Below are 18,013 nucleotides of genomic sequence, written 5' to 3'. Positions count from 1 at the left end.
GTGTGGTGCAGGCAGACAGTAAGGTGCAAGGTCATAATGAAGTAGATTATGAGGTCAAGAGTCCACTTTATCGTAATAGGGGAACTGTTCAATAGTCTTATAACAGCGAGACAGAAGCTGTCCTTGAGCCTGGTGGTACGTGCTTTCAGGCTTTTGTATATTCTGCCCGATGGGAGTGGGGGGAGAAGAGAGCACGTCCGCGGTGGGTCTTCCCAGGGTGCTCCAATTTCCTCCCACATCCCAAAGACATGCAGGTTGGTAGGTTAACTGGTCATTTGTAAATTGCCTCTACTCTGTAGGTGAGCAGGAGGACCTGGGGTCGTTGATGAGAATGTGGGGGGAATAAAACTAATGGGATAATAGGATGAGTGTAAATGGCTGGTGGATGGTCAGCGCAGACTCTGGGCCAAAGGGCCTGTCTCCAACGCTGTATCTTTCTAAGGCAGATACGAGGGAGTGTAGGAACGAGGGCTCGTATGTGCGAGTTTGTTGGAGGGAGAGGCAGCAGCAGAATTTGAATGCAGATGATTCAGAGGCTGCTGATGTCACGAGCAAGACACTTGGACTCACATACTCAACAATAACCCACACATTGAAGCACAGTTTGGGTTCCAGATCAGATAAGAGTCTCAGTCGAATGAATTCCTTCCATCATAAGGTCAGTTTGGGATGTCCGCTGATGACCTCGCAGCATACAATTCCGTTTGCAAACTCCTAAGATAACAAAGCAGTCTGAGCCTGTACATAGAAGAGCACAGAGAAGATTCAGGCATGACTGGTAAGTGCTCAGTAATGTTCATGCCACATAAATGTAACACGTCCAACAAGAGAAATACTAACAACTCCTCTTAACATGCAACGCATACAAGATCTTCCATAGCGAAGGTGTCTAAAAGCAGAGAAGTCCTGCAGCATTTCTGGTCGCCACACTATAGGAAGGATGCGTTTACACTGGAGAGGGTGCAGAGGAGATTCACAAGGATGCTATCAGTTATGAGGAGAGACCAGCTAGGCTGGATTTGTTTTCCTTGGAGAGGAAGAGGCTGTGAGGATCCCTGAATTTGAAGGGCATAAATGGGATAACTAGGAAGAAGACTTTCCCCATGGAGGAGGTGTCTACCACTGGAAGGCATGGGTTTAGGGTAAGGGGTAAGAGATGTAGACGGGGTCTGAGAAAGAACGTCCATCATCAGAACTGCACACGATACTCCAAGTGTAGTCTAACAACATTTTATAAAGTTGTGACATGACATCCCAGCTCTTATATTCTGTGCCACAGAATGCCTGTCTTCATTGGCTACTTGCCTTCCTCAACACCTTATCTACCTGTGCTGCACTGCCATGTTCAAGGATTTCTGGACATACCCCAAGCTCCCTCTGTTTATCACACTCCCCATGGCCCTACCATTTACTGTGCATGCCCTACCTTTGTCTGCCTGCCCAAAATGGATGAAATTCCATCTGCCATTGTTCCACCCAGCTTTCCAACTGATCGATATCATGCTGTAGTCTTGGACAAGTCTGTCACTATCTACAACACCGGTCGGTTCCCCTCCACATTCCACATTACACATCACCCTGCCTTGGAATATATTTGGTTGTTCATAAGGAATAGAAGGAAGAGGCCATTCGGCCCCTCATACCTGTTCCGTCATCAATAATAAGATCATGGTTGATCTTCTGCCTCACTTTCATGCACTATCCCCTCCATTGCTTGATCTGCCTTGAACATACTGAGCCTTGTTGGGTGGAGAATTCCAATGATTCACCACTCGTTGGGTGAAGAAGTTTCTTTTTATCTCATTCCTGAATGACCAATTGCTTATTTCATGGCCTGTGCTTCTAAACTCTATAAGAATTTTGTACCTTTCAATAAGATAAGCTCTCATTTCATTGCTGAGTCTAAGTTTTGAGAACAATCACTACCCAACATATCTGTGAGGTACCTTCATCACAAGGATGTTCATATCAGGCAGAGGGTACGTTGGTGGCTGTTCAGTGCTCGTGACCAAAGGCTACCTTCTAGCCCGAGGTTTGTGTAATGTTTAGTGCAGTTTACTGATTGGACCCTTGCTGGTGTTGGTAACCATTATTGCTGATTAGTTTTGGAGCCTGTTGATGTGTAGTTCAGGAGCCGGACAACTGTATGTTTAGGACCAAGTTCTTACTGGAGTGTGCTATGTTTACTGAAGTATAATTACTGGAGCCTCAGTAGTGTATATAATATTCACTGTAGTTTAGTGGCCAGAGCTAATCCAAGTGTGGATTACTGTTTGTCATGTTCATGTTCATTGTGCTGTAGTGAGTAGACCCTCACTGGTTTGCTTAATATAGGTTGTAATTTATTAACAAGGTCCTCCCAGATGAATGTTACATATGGTAGAGATCCTCACCAACATGTGTTGCATTCCACACATTTGGTGGCTGGATTAGCACTAACCTGTGAATATTTTGTGCTACTGACTGAACTTTCAGTGGAGTTTTGTTGTAGTTTTGTGATCAGATCCTCCACTGGTATTTAGAGACAAGATCACTATTGGTTGGTATTACATCAGCTGTGAGGAGATCCTTGCAGATGTGTTATATTCACTGTCATTCTATGACTGGAACCCCACAGTTTTTTTTATTCATTCAGGGGTTGTGGGCTTCGCAGGCTGAGCCAGCATTTAATTGCTCATCACTAAGTGCCCTTGAGAAGGTGGTGGTGAGCTGCCTTCTTCAACTGCTGTGGTCCTTGAGGTGTGGGTGTACCCGCAATGCTGTTAGGGAGTTCCAGGATTTTGACCCAGTGATGGTGAAGGAACAGCGATATATTTCCAAGTCAGGATGGTGCGTGGCTTGGAGGGCAGCTCCCAGGTGGTGTTCCCCATGCTTTTGGTGCCCTTGCCTTTCTAGCTGGGAGAGGCTGTGGGTTTAGAAGTTGCTTTTCAGGGTGTCTTGGTGAGTTGCTGCAGTGCATCCTGTGGACGGTACAAACTGCTGCTACTGTGTGTCGGTGGTGGAGAGAGTAAACAGTTGTGGATGGGGTGGGGGGGGGGGGGGGGGGCTGGTGGTGGTCTATCAAGCGGGCTGCTACGTCCTGTATGGTGTTGAGCTTCTCGAGTGTTGTTAGAGGCAAGTGGAGAGCGTTCCCTCACACTCCTGACTTGAGCCTCGTAGATGGCGGACAGGCTTTGGGGATTTTGGAGGTGAGCTACTCACTGCTGGATTCCTAGCCTGGTGTGATTTGCATTCACCGCAAATACAAATATGAGCAACACCAGCTTATACTGACTGGACTCATGCTGGTGTATGTTATATTTACTACAGTTTATTCACCGAATCCTTACAAGTGTGGAAGTACATACAGATAACGCTGGAAATACTCAGCAAGTCAGGCAGCATCAGTGGAGAGAGAAACAGAGTTAATGTTTTGGGGCAGTTTCCTTTCATTGGAAAGGTTAGAAAACAGTCACATATCAAGTTGTAGAGAAGGGAGAGGGGTGAGGAGAACAAGGGGAATGTTTGAGATTGGGTGGAGACTGAAAGGGACTGAATGACACAAGAGGTGCTGGCTGAGAAAGGGCAGTGAAGGCTTGTTAATCACAGCTAATCTGTCCGAAGGAGGCGAATGCAGGAGGAGGGGGACGCGGACAAAGGAAACACGGCTATAGGTAATAGAAGCTGTGTGGATTCAGAATTGGCTCACCAAAAGAAGACAGAGGGTGGTGGTAGATGGAGTATATTCTACCTGGAGGTCGGTGACCAGTGGTGTTCCGCAGGGAGCTGTTCTGGGACCCCTGCTCTTTGTGATTTTTATAAATGACTTGGATGAGGATGTGGAAGGGTGGGTTAGTAAGTTTGCTGATGATATAAAGGTTGGTGGTGTTGTGGATAGTGTAGAAGGTTGCTGTAGATTACAACAGGACATTGATAGAATGCAGAGCTGGGCTGAGAAGCGGCAGATGGAGTTCAACCCGGATAAGTGTGAAGTGATACACTTCAGGAGATCGAATTTGAAGGCAGAATATAAGGTTAATGGCAGGACTCTTAGCAGTGTGGAGGAACAGAGGGATCTTGGGGTCCATGTCCATAGATCCCTCAAGGTTGCCATGCTGGTCAATAGGGTTGTTAAGAAGGCGTATGGAGTGTTGGCCTTCATTAGTCAGGGTATTGAGTTCAAGAGCCGCGGGCGATGTTGCAGCTCTGTAGAACTCTGGTCAGACCACACTTGGAGTATTCTGTTCAGTTCTGGTTGCCACATTATAGGAAGGCTGTGGAAGCTTTAGAGAGGGTGCAGAGGAGATTTACCAGGAAGTTGCCTGGATTGGAGAGCATATCTTATGAGGATAGGTTGAGTGAGCTGGGGCTTTCCTCTTTGGAGAGAAGGAGGATGAAAGGTGACTTGATAGAGGTGTACAAGATAAGAGGCATAGATCGAGTGGACAGTCAGAGACTTTTTCCCAGGGCAACAATGGCTGACACGAGGGGACATAATTTTAAGGTGATTGGAGGAAGGTATAAGGGGTAAGTTTTTTTTTACACAGAGTGGTGGGTGTGTGGAACGCACTGCCTGCAGAGGTTGTGGGGGCAGATACATTAGGGACATTTAAGAGACTCTTAGATAGACACATGAATGATAGAAAAATAGGGAACTATGTGGGAGGGAAGGGTTAGATAGATCTTAGAGCAGGATGAAATGTCAGCATGATATTGTGGGCCAAAGGGCCTGTACTGTGCTGTAGTGTTCTATGTTCTATAAGCAGGAGTAGGCCATTCGCCCGTTTGAGCCTGCTGCACCCACCATTACAATCATCAATCCTAATGATGCATTTACACACTCCCCATGCTGCTTGAAGAAGAGAGAAAAGAATATTTCTACCAAACACTGCAGATGCCGGAAATCTGAAAGGAAAAATAGAGGGCACAGCTGGTAGATCGACCCTGGTTCGATCCTGACCTCGGGTGCTGTCTGTGTGGAGTTTGCACATTCTCCCTGTGATTGTGTGGGTTTAGAATCGTACAGCGTAGAAACCGGCCCTTTCGGCCCACCATGTTGACTGTGACACCTATTTGCCTGCTTTAGGCCCGTATCCGTCTACACCTTTCCTATCTAAGTACCTGTCCCAATGCCTTTTCAATGTTGTAAATTTAGCTGCCTCCACCACCTCCTCTGACAGCACGTTTCAGATAGCTACTGTCCTCTGTGTGGAAAAACTTGCCCCTCAAATGCCCTTTAACGTTTTGCCCTCTCACCTTAAACCTCTGCCCTCCAGTTCTAGACTCTGTTATCCTGGGAAAAGGATTCTGACTATCCTATATATCTGTCCTATCTATATAATTTTATAAACCTGTGTAAGGTTCCTCCTGTGTTCCAGTGGGAATAAACCCAACTATCCAATCTCTCCTTATAACTACAGCCCTCCATTCCAGGCAGCATCCTGGTGAATCTCCTCTGCATGGTCTCTGTTGCTACCACATCATGGTGATGAGTCAGCTCACCGGAGAGAGGTAGGACACCTGGTTGAGTGGTGCCGCGACGAGAACCTCTCGCTGAACGTCAGTACAACTAAAGAAAGTCGAGGGTTCGAGTTTAAGAGCCACGAGGTAATGATGCAGCTCTATAAAACTCTGGTTAGACCACACTTAGAGTACTGTGTCCAGATCTGGTCACCTCATTATAGGAAAGATGTGGAAGCGTTGGAAAGGGTGCAGAGGAGATTTACCAGGATGCTGCCTGGTTTAGAGAAGATGCATTATGAGGAGAGACAAAGGGACCTAGGGCTTTACTCTTTGGAGAGAAGGAGGATGAGGGGAGACATGATAGAGGTGTACAAAACATTAAGAGGAATAGATAGAGTGGACAGCCAGCGCCTCTTTCCCAGGGCACCAATGCTCAATACAAGAGGGCATGGCTTTAAAGTAATGGGTGGGAAGTTCAAGGGAGATATCAGAGGAAGGTTTTTTACCCAGAGAGTGGTTGGGGCATGGAATGCGCTGCATGGGGCGGTGGTGGAGGCAGGTACATTGGTCAAATTCAAGAGATTACTAGATAAGCCTATGGAGGAATTTAAAATAGAGGGATATGTGGGAGGAAGGGGTTAGATAGTCTTAGGTGAGGTTTAAAGGTCGGCACAACATTGTGGGCCGAAGGGCTTGTATTGTGCTGTACTGTTCTATGTTCTATGTTCTAATTGATTGTTGACTTCAGGAAGGGGAGGGAGAACATACATGTGCCAGTCTACATTGGGGGATTGGTGGTGGAAATGGTCAGCAGCTTTAAATTCCTGGATGTTAACATATTGGATGAGCTGTCATGAGCCCAGCACATAGATGCAACCACAAGGAAGGCGTGCCAGTGTCTTTACATTCTTAGAATATTAAGGGAGTTCAGCAGGTCACCAAACACTCCAACAAACATCTACAGATGTACTGTTGAAAGTATCCTGACTGGTTACGTCATGATTTGGTACAGCAATTTGATGCACAGGAATGCAAAAAGCTGCAGAGTAAAGGACTCAGCCCATTACATCACAGGCACAACCCTCCACACCATCAAATGTGTCTACATGAGGCGCTGCCTCAACAAGGCAGCATCTATCATCAAAGATCCCCACCATCCGGGCCATGCCATCTTCTCGCAGCTACCATCGGGGAGGAGGTACAGAAGCCTGAAGTCCCACACCACCAGGTTCAGGAACAGCTACTTCCCTTCAACCATTCAGTTCTTGAACCAACCTGCACAACCCTAATCACTACCTCAGTATAGCAACACGGTGACCACTCTAACTACTTTGCACTGCAATGGATTTTGTATTTTTTTTTGTTCTAATTGTGTTCTTTCTTGTATAATTGGGTATAATTTATGTTTATTTTATTTATTTTCTTGTGAACGTTGTGTATCTAATGCTCTGTGCCTGTGATTCTGCTGCAAGTAAGTTTTTCGTTGCACCTGTGCGTACATGTACTTGTGCATATGACATTAAACTTGACTTTGACTTTGGTGTGGCTGCCAGAACTGTACACAATACTCTTAAGTGCAGTCTAAACAATGTTTTGTACAGCTGCAACATGTCATCCGAATTCTTATATTCAGTATCTTGGCCTATGAAGGCAAGCATACCAAAGGCTGCCTTCATTACCTTTTCTACCTGTGTCTCCATTTTCAGGGAGCTATGGACTTGCATTCCAAGGTCCCTCTGTATATCAATGCTCTGAAGTCCCTACCATTTAATCTATACGTCCTTCCAGAATTTAACTTCCCAAAGTGCATTACCTTACACTTGTCTGGATTAAATTCCACAATGTTTCATCTGGGAGCTGCTAGGTTGGTTGGACACTGTCAAATGCCCCTAGTGTGTGGGTGAGTAGCAGTAGGATCTGGGGGTGGGGGGGGGGAAGGGTGGTGGATGGTGTGTGGAGGAATGGGAGGGGGGCTGACGGGAATGTGACAATAATAAAAAAAAGGAACTTCTGTAGTATTAGCATAAAAGGGTGATTGATGGTCAGCACAGACATGATGGGCTGAAGGGCCTGTTTCCGTGCTGTATATCTGTACGACCCTATGACTATAAAATGCTGGAAATATTCAGCAGGTCAGGCAGCATATGTGGAGAGAGATGTTACACCAGAAGTAGCCAAACTGTAAAGGCTGGTTATTTGAAATCGTTGAATTCAATGCTGAGTCCTGAGGTGCGTAACGTGCCTGAGTAGAAGATGAGCTGCTGATGTTAAGCTTACGTTGGGCTCTGTTGGAGCAGAGGCTGAAATCAGAGAGGTCTGGCTGAGAGTGGGATGGAGAATTGAAGTGACAGGTAAGTGGGTCGCCCTTGAAGTCTAAAACTTGCAACAAATCTGCCTTTGGATTCTCCAGTGTAGAGGAGACCACATTGTGAGCACTGAAGCACGGTAGAAGAAGGGTAAGCAAACCACTGCCTTCCCTGGAAGTTTTCGTTCCTGGATGGTGTAAAGGGAAGTGGTAAAAGGGCAGGTGTTCCACCTGCCTCACTCATATGGTTCAGATTTACTCCAGGTCAGTCAATGTTTCCTCCATGATGTGTATTGCAAGAATAGCTGAGAATATTTGACAATTGTATAGAACATACGTAAAACAGTGCAGCACAGGAACAGGCCCTTTGGTCAACCATGTCTGTGCTGACCATGATGCCAATTTTAACTGCACATCTGCCTGCACATCGTATTGGTATTGGTTTATTATTGTCACTTGTACCGAGGTACATTGAAAAACTTGTCTTGCATACCGATCGTACAAATCAATTCATTACTCAGTGCAGATGCATTGAGTTAGTACAGAGTGCATTGAGGTAGTATAGGTAAAAACAATAACAGTACAAAGTGTCACAGCTACAGGGAAATGCAGTGCCGGTAGACAATAAGGTGCAAGGTCACAACAAAGTAGATTGTGAGGTCAGAGTCCATCTCATCGTATCAGGGAACCGTTCAATAGTCTTATCACAGTGGGATAGAAGCTGTCCTTGAGCCTGGTGGTACATGCCCTCAGGCTCCTGTATCATCTGCCTGATGGAAGAGGAGAGAAGAGAGAATGACCCAGATGGGTGGGGTCTTTGATTATGCTGGCTGTTTCACCAAGGCAGCGAGAGGTAAGGATAGAGTCCAAGGAGTGGAGGCTGGTGCCTGTGATGCGCTGGGCAGCGTCCACAACTCTCTGCAGTTTCTTGTGGTCCTGGGCAGAGCAGTTGCCATACCAAGATGTGATGCATCCAGATAGGATGCTTTCTATGGTCCATCTATAAAAGTTGGTGAGTTCAAAGGGGACAAACCGAATTTCTTTAGCCTCCTGAGGAAGTAGAGGTGCTGGTGAGCTTTCTTGGCCATGGCATCGATGTGATTTGGCCAGGACAGGCTATTGGTGACGTTCACTCCGAGGAACTTGAAGCTCTCAACCCTCTCGACCTCAGCACCGTTGATGTAGACAGGTGCATGTACACTGCCCCCTTTCCTGAACTCAATGACCAGCTCTTTTGTTTTTGTCCATTCCTGGATATCCATTCATTTCCCTCCATTCCCTGCCTGTCCAAATGCCTCTAAAACTTTGCTATTTTATCTGCCTCCACCACCCGTTCCAGGCACCCACCACTCTCCGTGTAAAAAAACCTGCCCTGCACACCTCCTTTAACCTTTCCCTCGCTCACCTTCAAAGCATGCCCTCTAGTATTTGACATTTCCACCCTGGGAAAAAACTCTGACTATCTACCCCATCTATGCCTCTCACAATTTTGTATATTTCTAACAGGTCGCCTACTAGCCTCCGTGCTCCAGAGAAAACAATCCAACTTTGTCCAACTCTCCTCACAGTTTACACTCTCTGTATACTGTATGGGCAGCAGGAGTGGAAACAACTGGATAATTCATCGGAAAGATGTGCTGGTTGGTAGGTTGATTGGTCAGTAGGTTAATTGCCCTTGGTATGCAGGTGAGTGGTGGAATCTGGGGGAGTTGATGGTAGAGTGAGATGCAGTTAGTTTAAGTTTAGGGTTCGTGGGGTTAGTGCAAATGGGTTCTTAATGGTTGGCATGGATTTGGTGGGCCAACATGCCTGTTTCCATTTTATATGACTCTAACACTCCCCCCAAGTCAAGCCTTAGTGACTAGACTGCCATAAGTGAGCGAAATTGATGTTCTGTACATAATTTCCAAGTTGGTCTTCTACTCACTGCATTGTTCTGGAGAAATTGCTCTGGTTTTACTGGAAGATTGATGTAGAGAGAGACCTGGGGTGTGTAAGTACTTAGCTTGCTGAAAGTGGTGACATAGGTGGATAGGGCAGTGAAAAAGGTATTGGACGTGTTGATCTTCATACATCAAGGCATTGAGTATAAGACCTGGGATGTCATGTTACCCTGCCGTATGATGCTATGACTCTACTACTCTCCTGCTCTTTGGACAAAGAGAATGGAGACGAGAGACAACAAGATTTGGTAGTGATGAAGTAAAACTGGGTGTCATCAATGTACGTGGAAACTTAAGCACAGGTTTTTGATAATATGCTTAGGGGCAGCACGTTCATCAAACACAGAATGGGGCCGAGGATAGATCCTTGGGGGACACCAGAACTAGTGATAAGATAGATAAGATCTCTTTATCAGTCACATGCACATCGAAACACACAGTGAAATACATCTTTTTGTGTAGCGTTCTGGGGGCAGCCCGCAAGTGTCGCCACGCTTCTGGCGCCAACATAGCACGCCCACAACCTCCTAACCCGTATGTCTTTGGAATGTGGGAGGAAACCCACGCAGATACGGGGAGAACGTAGAAACTCCTTACAGACAACGGCCAGATTTGAACCCAGGTCGCTGGTGCTGTAAAGTGTTATGCTAACCGCTACACTGCCAAGGAGGAGAATCTGTTAACACTCTGGCCATGACAGAGTAGAACCGTCCACCTGGACAACTGGGACAAAGCATCGGTCCAAGTTTTATCGATGCTGCCTAGTACTGCAACAAAGCCCAAAACCAGATTGACAGATTCGGGCAAGGAATACCAGATAAGACTAAATTGGGAGACTATAACGCAGTTTACGGATCTTGAGATGAACGTGAGGTTGGAAATGGGCTGGCAGTTTGCAAGAATGGATGGATCAGGGAACAGTGTATTGAGAAGATTGGGAAACTGATGGAGAGTGTGTTGTGCTCAGGAGGAGACTGTTATTGTAGAGCATAGCAAAAATCAAAAAAGTCTGCAGAGACTGGAAATCAGAAGTAAAAACATGAAAATTTGTTGATTATTATATGTTGATAAGGTCTTGCATTTTCCTTTATTGTAAGGTTTTATCCTCTGTTTATGGAAGTTGTACTTACATGCCCCATAATATCATTATAATTTACAGCACTAAAGGAAGCCATTTGGCCTTGTGACTGTGCAGTCAACAATGAACTATTTGGGTTACTCCCACTTCCCAGCTCAGTCTGTGATGGGAGCTTCTGCCTCAGACATCCTTTCAGAGACCACGCTTTGGGTAGTAAGCCTTTCTTCGGCTCCCTTCCAGTTCCTGCACCAATTAACTGGATGCCAAATCCTCTTGTTACCAAACCTCTTTCAAGAGAAATGTGTCCTTCCTCTTCAAGAAGTCTATACCTCTCATAATTTTATGCACCCAAATTATATTACTCTGAAGAAAGGAACCACAGTCTCTCCTCAGAACTATAATTCTCTAGCCCCAGCAATGTTTTCGTAAATCTCTTTTGCCCTCTCTCTGTTAGTGTGGTGTCCAGAACTGTATACCGTGCTCCAGCTGTGGCCTCACTGGTGTTTCAGACTGGCTCAGCATACTTTTGTATCCTATCCCTTAGTCAATAAATGCAAGCATCCCATATACAGGCGATCTTTTGCATTCCTAGAATATGCTTTGTATCGCAATTTTCCATAACAGAGTCCTGCCATCTACACATGCACCAAGAAACGTGTGTTGAAAAAAAGGGTGTTTACTTATTTACTTTTTCTCGTAAATTCTGTAAGAGCGAATTTTATTCTGTTTCCCGGATTTTTGGGTAGTGATTCGTAAATTCTGTAAGGATAAATTTCCGTTACCCAAACGGCCGTAATGCGGAGGTCGCCTGTACCTACATAACCTTCTTGCTTCCCTCTCCCACTACTTGCATGGATTTCTGGACATGGCAGTCCTATATCTCCCTGCTCCTCTATACCTCTCCGCATTCTGCCATTTATCTTGTGTGCCTTGATGCTCCAATAACTACCCTGCACTGGAGAAAGGCTACAGATGCTGGAAATCTGGAGCAACACACAAAGCGCTGGAGGAACTCAGCAGGTCGGGCAGCATCTATGGAGGGAAATGAACAGTCGATGTATCGGGACTCCTGATGAAGGCTCTTGGCCAGAAATGTCGACGTGTCCATTTCCCTCCATAGATGCTGCCTGACCCGCTGAGTTCCTCCAGCGCTTTGTGTGTTGCTACTGAATTCCATTTGCCGCTTTTCATAGAATCATACGTACATCAACAGGTCCTTGGGCCCAATGAATCCATGCCGACTATCAACTACCCGTTTTATTCTGCCCACCTTCCCACCATCTGCCCCGGCCTACACTAAGCGGCAATTTACGGTGACCAATTAACTTACCAAACTGCAAATCATTGGGAAGTGGGAGGCAACCCATACGGGGAGAACATACAAACTTCTCACAGAGAGCGCCAGAGGTCGGGATCGAACCCTCGATCAATGGAGCTGCAAAGCAGTGGCTCTAACAGCTGCGCCAAACGGTCCCCCTACCTAAACTATCCACTGGTTCCTTGTTATGGCATGGAACTTTCACCCTCACTGTCAACCATACTGACAATTTTGATATCACTGGGAAACTTAATCATGGCCCTGACGTATGTATCATGAAAAGCAGAGGAGTTAATACTGTTGAACGCTGATGCACAAAGTCGTCCACCAGCTAAAACCTTGGCTTCTGTTTTCTCTCTGTGAGCCCATTTTTAACCAACATTCTACTTTTCTTGAATCCCCTGCTCTGTTACTTCCTGATCCATCTGCCATGTGGAACTGCCAAACGCCTTTCTGAAAGCCATGTAGACTACCTCAAATGCACCACTGTCATCAACTTCCAACATTCTTTAAACTCTGCAGTTGTTGCTCCAGATTAGAGAATAGCAAACATAACCCAACCCTTTAGAAAGGAAGGAGAGAGAAAGCAAGGAACTACGGGCTTGTTAGCCCAACGTCCTGGTAGGCAAAATGCTGGAATCTATAGTGAATCAGGTGTTAACAGAACACCTTAAAAGGAATATTGGTATTGGTTTATTATTGTCACTTGTACCGAGGTACAGTGAAAAACTTGTCTTACAAACCAATCGTACAGGTCAATGCGTACAGTGCAGTTACATTGAGTTAGTACAGAGTATATTGATGTAGTACAGGTAAAAACAATAACAGTACAGAGTAAAGTGTCACAGCTACAGAGGAAGTGCAGTGCAATAAGGTGCAAGGTCACAACAAGGTAGATTGTGAGGTCAGAGTCCATCTCATTGTATAAGGGAACCGTTCAATAGTCTTATCACAGTGGGGTAGAAGCTGCCTTAAGTCTGGTGGTACGTGCCCTCAGGATCCTGTATCTCCTACCCGGTGGAAGAGTATTAGAACTGAGCAGAGCCAGGATGGATTTAGGAAGGGAGAATCAGACTTGACTAACCCATTTGAGGCCTTTGAGGAGTTGACTAGTAGAGTAGAGGAGGGGGAACCAGTAGATGTGATGTATTTAGGATTTTCATAGAGCTTTCAATAAGATCGTATACAGGAGGTTGGTCAACAACATTAGAGCACATGAAATTGGGGAGTGGGTCACAGACAGGGATCAGTGCTTGGACACCAGCTATTCATCATCTAAATCAATGATTTGACTGAGAGGACCAAATGTAATATTTCCAAATTTGCTGACAACACTAAATTTGGATTCAGATTAATTTATTGTCATGTACACCAGGGTGCAATGATATTTCTTGCTCGCTGAAGCTCACAGAGTAAACAGTACAAACATTGGTAATAATAAATACAACAAATACAGTGGTGAGCACAAAACCACAGAATGGTGTAAAGTTTTGCAGTCTGAAATAATGCAAATTGAAATGTTAAAGTAAAATAGGTGAGACCGTAAGTAGGGAGGAAGATGTAAAGAAACTTTAAGAGGAGATGGACAAGCTGAATGTGTGGGCGAGAACATGGCGGATGGGAAATAATGCGAGGCCATCCACTTTGAAGGCACGGTAGTGCAGTGGTTAGCATAACGCTATTACAGCACCAGCGACCCGGGTTCAATTCCTGCCGCTGTCCGTAAGGAGTTTGTACGTTCTCCCCGTGTCTGCGTGGGTTTCCTCCGGGTGCTCCAGATTCCTCCCACGTTCCAAAGACGTATGGGTTAGGAAGTCGTGGCATGCTATGTTGGTGTCAGAAGCATGGCGACACTTGCGGGCTGCCCCCAGAACCCTCTACGCAAAAGATACATTTCACTGTGTGTTTCAATGTACATGTGACTAATAAAGATATTTTAACTTATCTTACATAACAGAAAAGAAGGTATTTGCTAGAAAGTGGGCCATAGTGATGTTCAAAGGTGCAGCAAGTGATTTAGAAAGCAAATGATACTTTAGTCTTTAAAGTGAAACTCCGATAATCAGGCAAGTTGCTCTATGAATATGTCAATACACTTTTAATTCACTATTCAGGCAGTCCCCGGGTTATAAACAGGGTCTGTTTTTACAGACGTTTATGTCAATTTTATCCATAAGTCAGAAAATACACAAAGATCACTCACTATGGTAACTATACCTCTACAGTATTGTAATGAATGGCATCGAAAGCAAATACGTCTGATAAGAAAGAACAATTACTAAAAATGGAGAGAGACAGAAGAAACCAGTTCTGCTGTTCCTGGGAAGGAATATATGGATCCATGCCAGACTTTTGAATTTAATAATATTATGGGAACACTGTTGTGTGTAGGGGTGTCCTTAAGTTGAGCGTTCATAATCCAGGGATGGCCTGTATTTGGGTGTTGCACAGTAGTAGAATAAATTTTCCAGTGAACCCGTCATGCTTAAAGCGACTGCGGGAAAAGGGGCCACTGTGGGTGTGAAGGGAGCATGGGAAACAGAGACGGTGAGTATAAGGGAAGCGTGAAAAATGTGGCCCCATTGAATTTCAAGGTAACGAGGGAAATGTGGACCCAGTGAGCCAGGTGCTGAAGCATCAGAATTTCCAAACAATTGGACACTAAATTATTGGAGGTTTGCTGTATTCTGAGTCCATTTGATTACAGGAGTAAAGAAGTGTGATTGCAATTGCAAAGGCCTTAGTGAGACTACACCTGGAATACTGTGTACAGTTTTGATCTCCTTGGCTGAAAAAGGATGTACGTGTTATAGAGGGTGTGAAGTGAAGATTCACTAGACTGGTTTCCTTCACGAAGAGATACTGAGGAGAACAGGACTATGTTTTCCATCAAGACATACAATATTTTTAAAGGACATGACCTTCTGGAACCTGGTAGGATATTTTCCCCAGCTGAGGAGCCATTGTCCAGGGGGCACAGTTTGAGGATAAGGCAAAGGATGTTTAGGATGGGGAGGAAATTCCTCACTCAGGGGTTGCTGAGCCTTCGGTATTCTCTATCCTTGTTTTTACCCTGTGCTACCTCAATGCACTGTGTAACGAATTGATCTGTACGAACGGTATGCAAGACAAGTTTTTCACTGTACCTCAGTATAAGTGACAATAATAAACCAATACCAATACCAGAGGGCTGTGGAGGCTCAATCATTGTGTACGCCCAGCTCCCGTTGAACATCAACACTACTCATTTGCTCACCATTGAGTGGCATAGTGGCACAGCCAGTACAGCTGCTGACTCACAGCGCGAAAAACCCAGGTTCAATCCCGGCCTCGGGTCTGTGGCATTTGCATGTTCCCCGGGGTGCTCCGGTTTCCACCCACGTCCCAAAGATGTGCGGGTTGGTAGGTTAATTGGTCCCTGTGAATGGGCCCGTGTGCGTGGATGAGTGGTAGAATCTTGGGGGAGTTAACAAGAATGTGGGGAGAATAAAAAGAAATGGGATTAATGTAGGATTAGCGTAAATGGATGACTGATGATTGGCAAAGGCTACGTATGCCCAATGGCCTTTATCCGTGCTGTATCTCTTGTTGACTCCAGTTAACAAATACTTTGCTTTTCTGTTATGTTTATTGACATGGATGACCTCACATTCACAAGGGAATCGATGGATAGTGGAGGAAAATGGTGCTTGGGTAGAAGATTAGCCATGATCTTGATGGCTCAAAGGGTTGGATGGTGTACTCCTGGTCCTAATGTTCCCTTGGTTACCTTGTCAAATAATTTGATTAAGTTAATGCATTCACCTGACTGGCCTGATATGGTCAATCTCTTCTCCTTTGGTTTTAATCCGTAGTCTTCCAGTTGTTCTGTCTTCAAAAGAGGATTTGAAAATGATCAATGGAGCCTGTGTTGTTTCTTCCTTACATCTTTTAATCCATGTCTGGTAAATTTATCTGGTTTTAAAGAAGGGGGAACCAGTTATGTGCCTTAATCTGTCCCCTCCCTCTCTTGGTGTATTATTTTTTATAATCTTCCTCCTTAGAATCAATGCCGTTAGCACCTCTCCATTCTTTGAAGCCAGACACTAACTATTTTGCATGGAATTGGCTAAAGATGAAATTTAATGCTGAGAAATATGGTATTATATTATTTGTACCACCAATTAGAAGAGGCAACATAAACTCAAGAGCACAGTTCTAAAAGCAGTGCGTGCGTAGAGAGATCGGGGGGTATATGTGCTTGGTTTGTTGCAAGTGGGAGTTATAAAGCAAAGGGGTTCCTGGGCTTCATTTATAGAGGACAAGAGCAAGGAAGTCATGATGAACCTTTACAAAACACTGGCCTGTTCAAACTGTGTCCACTTTTGGGTTCCGCATTCTAGAAAAGATGCAAGGGCTTTAAAGACAGCGCGGAAGAGATTTTATCGAATTTAATTCCTTGGAAAAGGCACTTTAGTTATGTGAATTAATCAGAGAAACTGGTTTTGTACTCCTTGGAACAGAGAGGTTGCAAATTTAAAATGCATGTAAAATTATGAAGATTTGAGAAAATTAGATATAGAGAAACCGTTCCCATTGATGGAGGGGAACAAGAACCACAGGAAAAAAGAATGAAGGCGATCGATAAAAGAAAAGTCAAAGAGAAAGTCAAAGTCAAAAAGTCAAAGTCAAGTTTATTGTCATATGCACAAGTACATGTATGCACAAGTGCAATGAAAAAATTACTTGTAGCAGCCTCATAGGCACATAGCATCAGATGAACAACATTCACAAGAAATTACATAAGTTATACAGCAAAATTAGAAACAAAAGTTGCTTGTGAATATTTTTAAACACGCTGAGTGGTTAGGGTCTGAATGCACTGCATGGCAGATTCATTTGTACTGTTTAAAAAGGAGTTGGATGTATCTGAAAGAAAAAAAATTGTGAAGCTTTTGGGGAGAGAGGCACCAGCTAGATTACTCTTACACATAGCCAGTACAGACACAATGGGCTAAATGGCCTTTTCTATGCTGTAACCATTTTGCTGTCTCTCTTCGAGTGTTTTAGGGTCCAACATGATTGCCCCATCATTTTGTTCACATATAAACCTAACCACATGATGAACATTCACCAGCAACCACATCTATTGCGGACACGGTAGCATAGCGGTTAGCGCAACGCTATTACAGCGCCAGCGATCGGGGTTCGATTCCCGTCGCTGTCTGTAAGGAGTTTGTACGTTCTCCCGTGTCTGCGTGGGTTTCCTCCGGGTGGTCCGGTTTCCTCCCACATTGCAAAGAGGTATGGGTAGGTTAATTTGGGTTTAAAATGGGCAGCGTGGACTCGTTGGGCTGGAAGGGCCTGTTACCACGCTGTAAATAAAATTTAAAAATTTAAAATTTAAAATATATATCCATAACTACTCTGATTGATTTTACATTTAGAAATCAGCACTAGGTAGTGAATCTCATCAATGACTTTAGTTCCATTCTTGATTCCCTCAGCATGTTTGCAGCTGCTGTTGCACGAGTCACTAAATGACTTTGGGAAAGGGGAAATGGAGGTTTCAGGCCAAATACATCCTTGGCTTGGCTGTTATTGATTTATTCAGCACAGATATTAAATGTTAAAATTGTACATTGATAGTTTATGGCTTTTGATTTTGCTCAATTTACACTAATCAGGTACTAGAATAACGTTCAATTTTGGTTACAACAGCAGTTGGCATGTGCTTTGATGCAAAATATACCTTTCAGTCCCATCCTTCCTGAACAGTTGTTGCTTTGTCAGACATTTTTAGTGCAATATTTTTGGCACTACAGGTGCTGAATGTACCATTTGCTCTTTGTGTGCAGTTTTTATAAATTACTTTCAGCTCTGCACTAAACCTGATCTGTGCCTTGCTCCTAACTTTGCCGGAAAGGGTTGCATGCACAGCCCTAAAC

At 44.6% G+C, this 18,013-nt stretch overlaps 1 protein-coding gene across 1 annotated transcript in view; it reads right to left on the bottom strand.

The window, feature by feature from the left end:
* Positions 1 to 18,013, bottom strand: part of LOC127585963 (uncharacterized) — a 29,222-nt gene that overhangs the window by 9,235 nt on the left and 1,974 nt on the right. Inside the window, exon 3 of the mRNA XM_052043718.1 lies at positions 15,891 to 15,957. Within this exon, the coding sequence (XP_051899678.1) occupies positions 15,891 to 15,957 (67 nt within the window). The remainder of the gene's footprint in view (positions 1 to 15,890; positions 15,958 to 18,013) is intronic.

Source organism: Pristis pectinata, chromosome 34, assembly GCF_009764475.1.
Source record: "Pristis pectinata isolate sPriPec2 chromosome 34, sPriPec2.1.pri, whole genome shotgun sequence".
Lineage (NCBI taxonomy): Eukaryota > Metazoa > Chordata > Chondrichthyes > Rhinopristiformes > Pristidae > Pristis > Pristis pectinata.
This window is presented reverse-complemented; position numbering and strand designations above follow the sequence as displayed.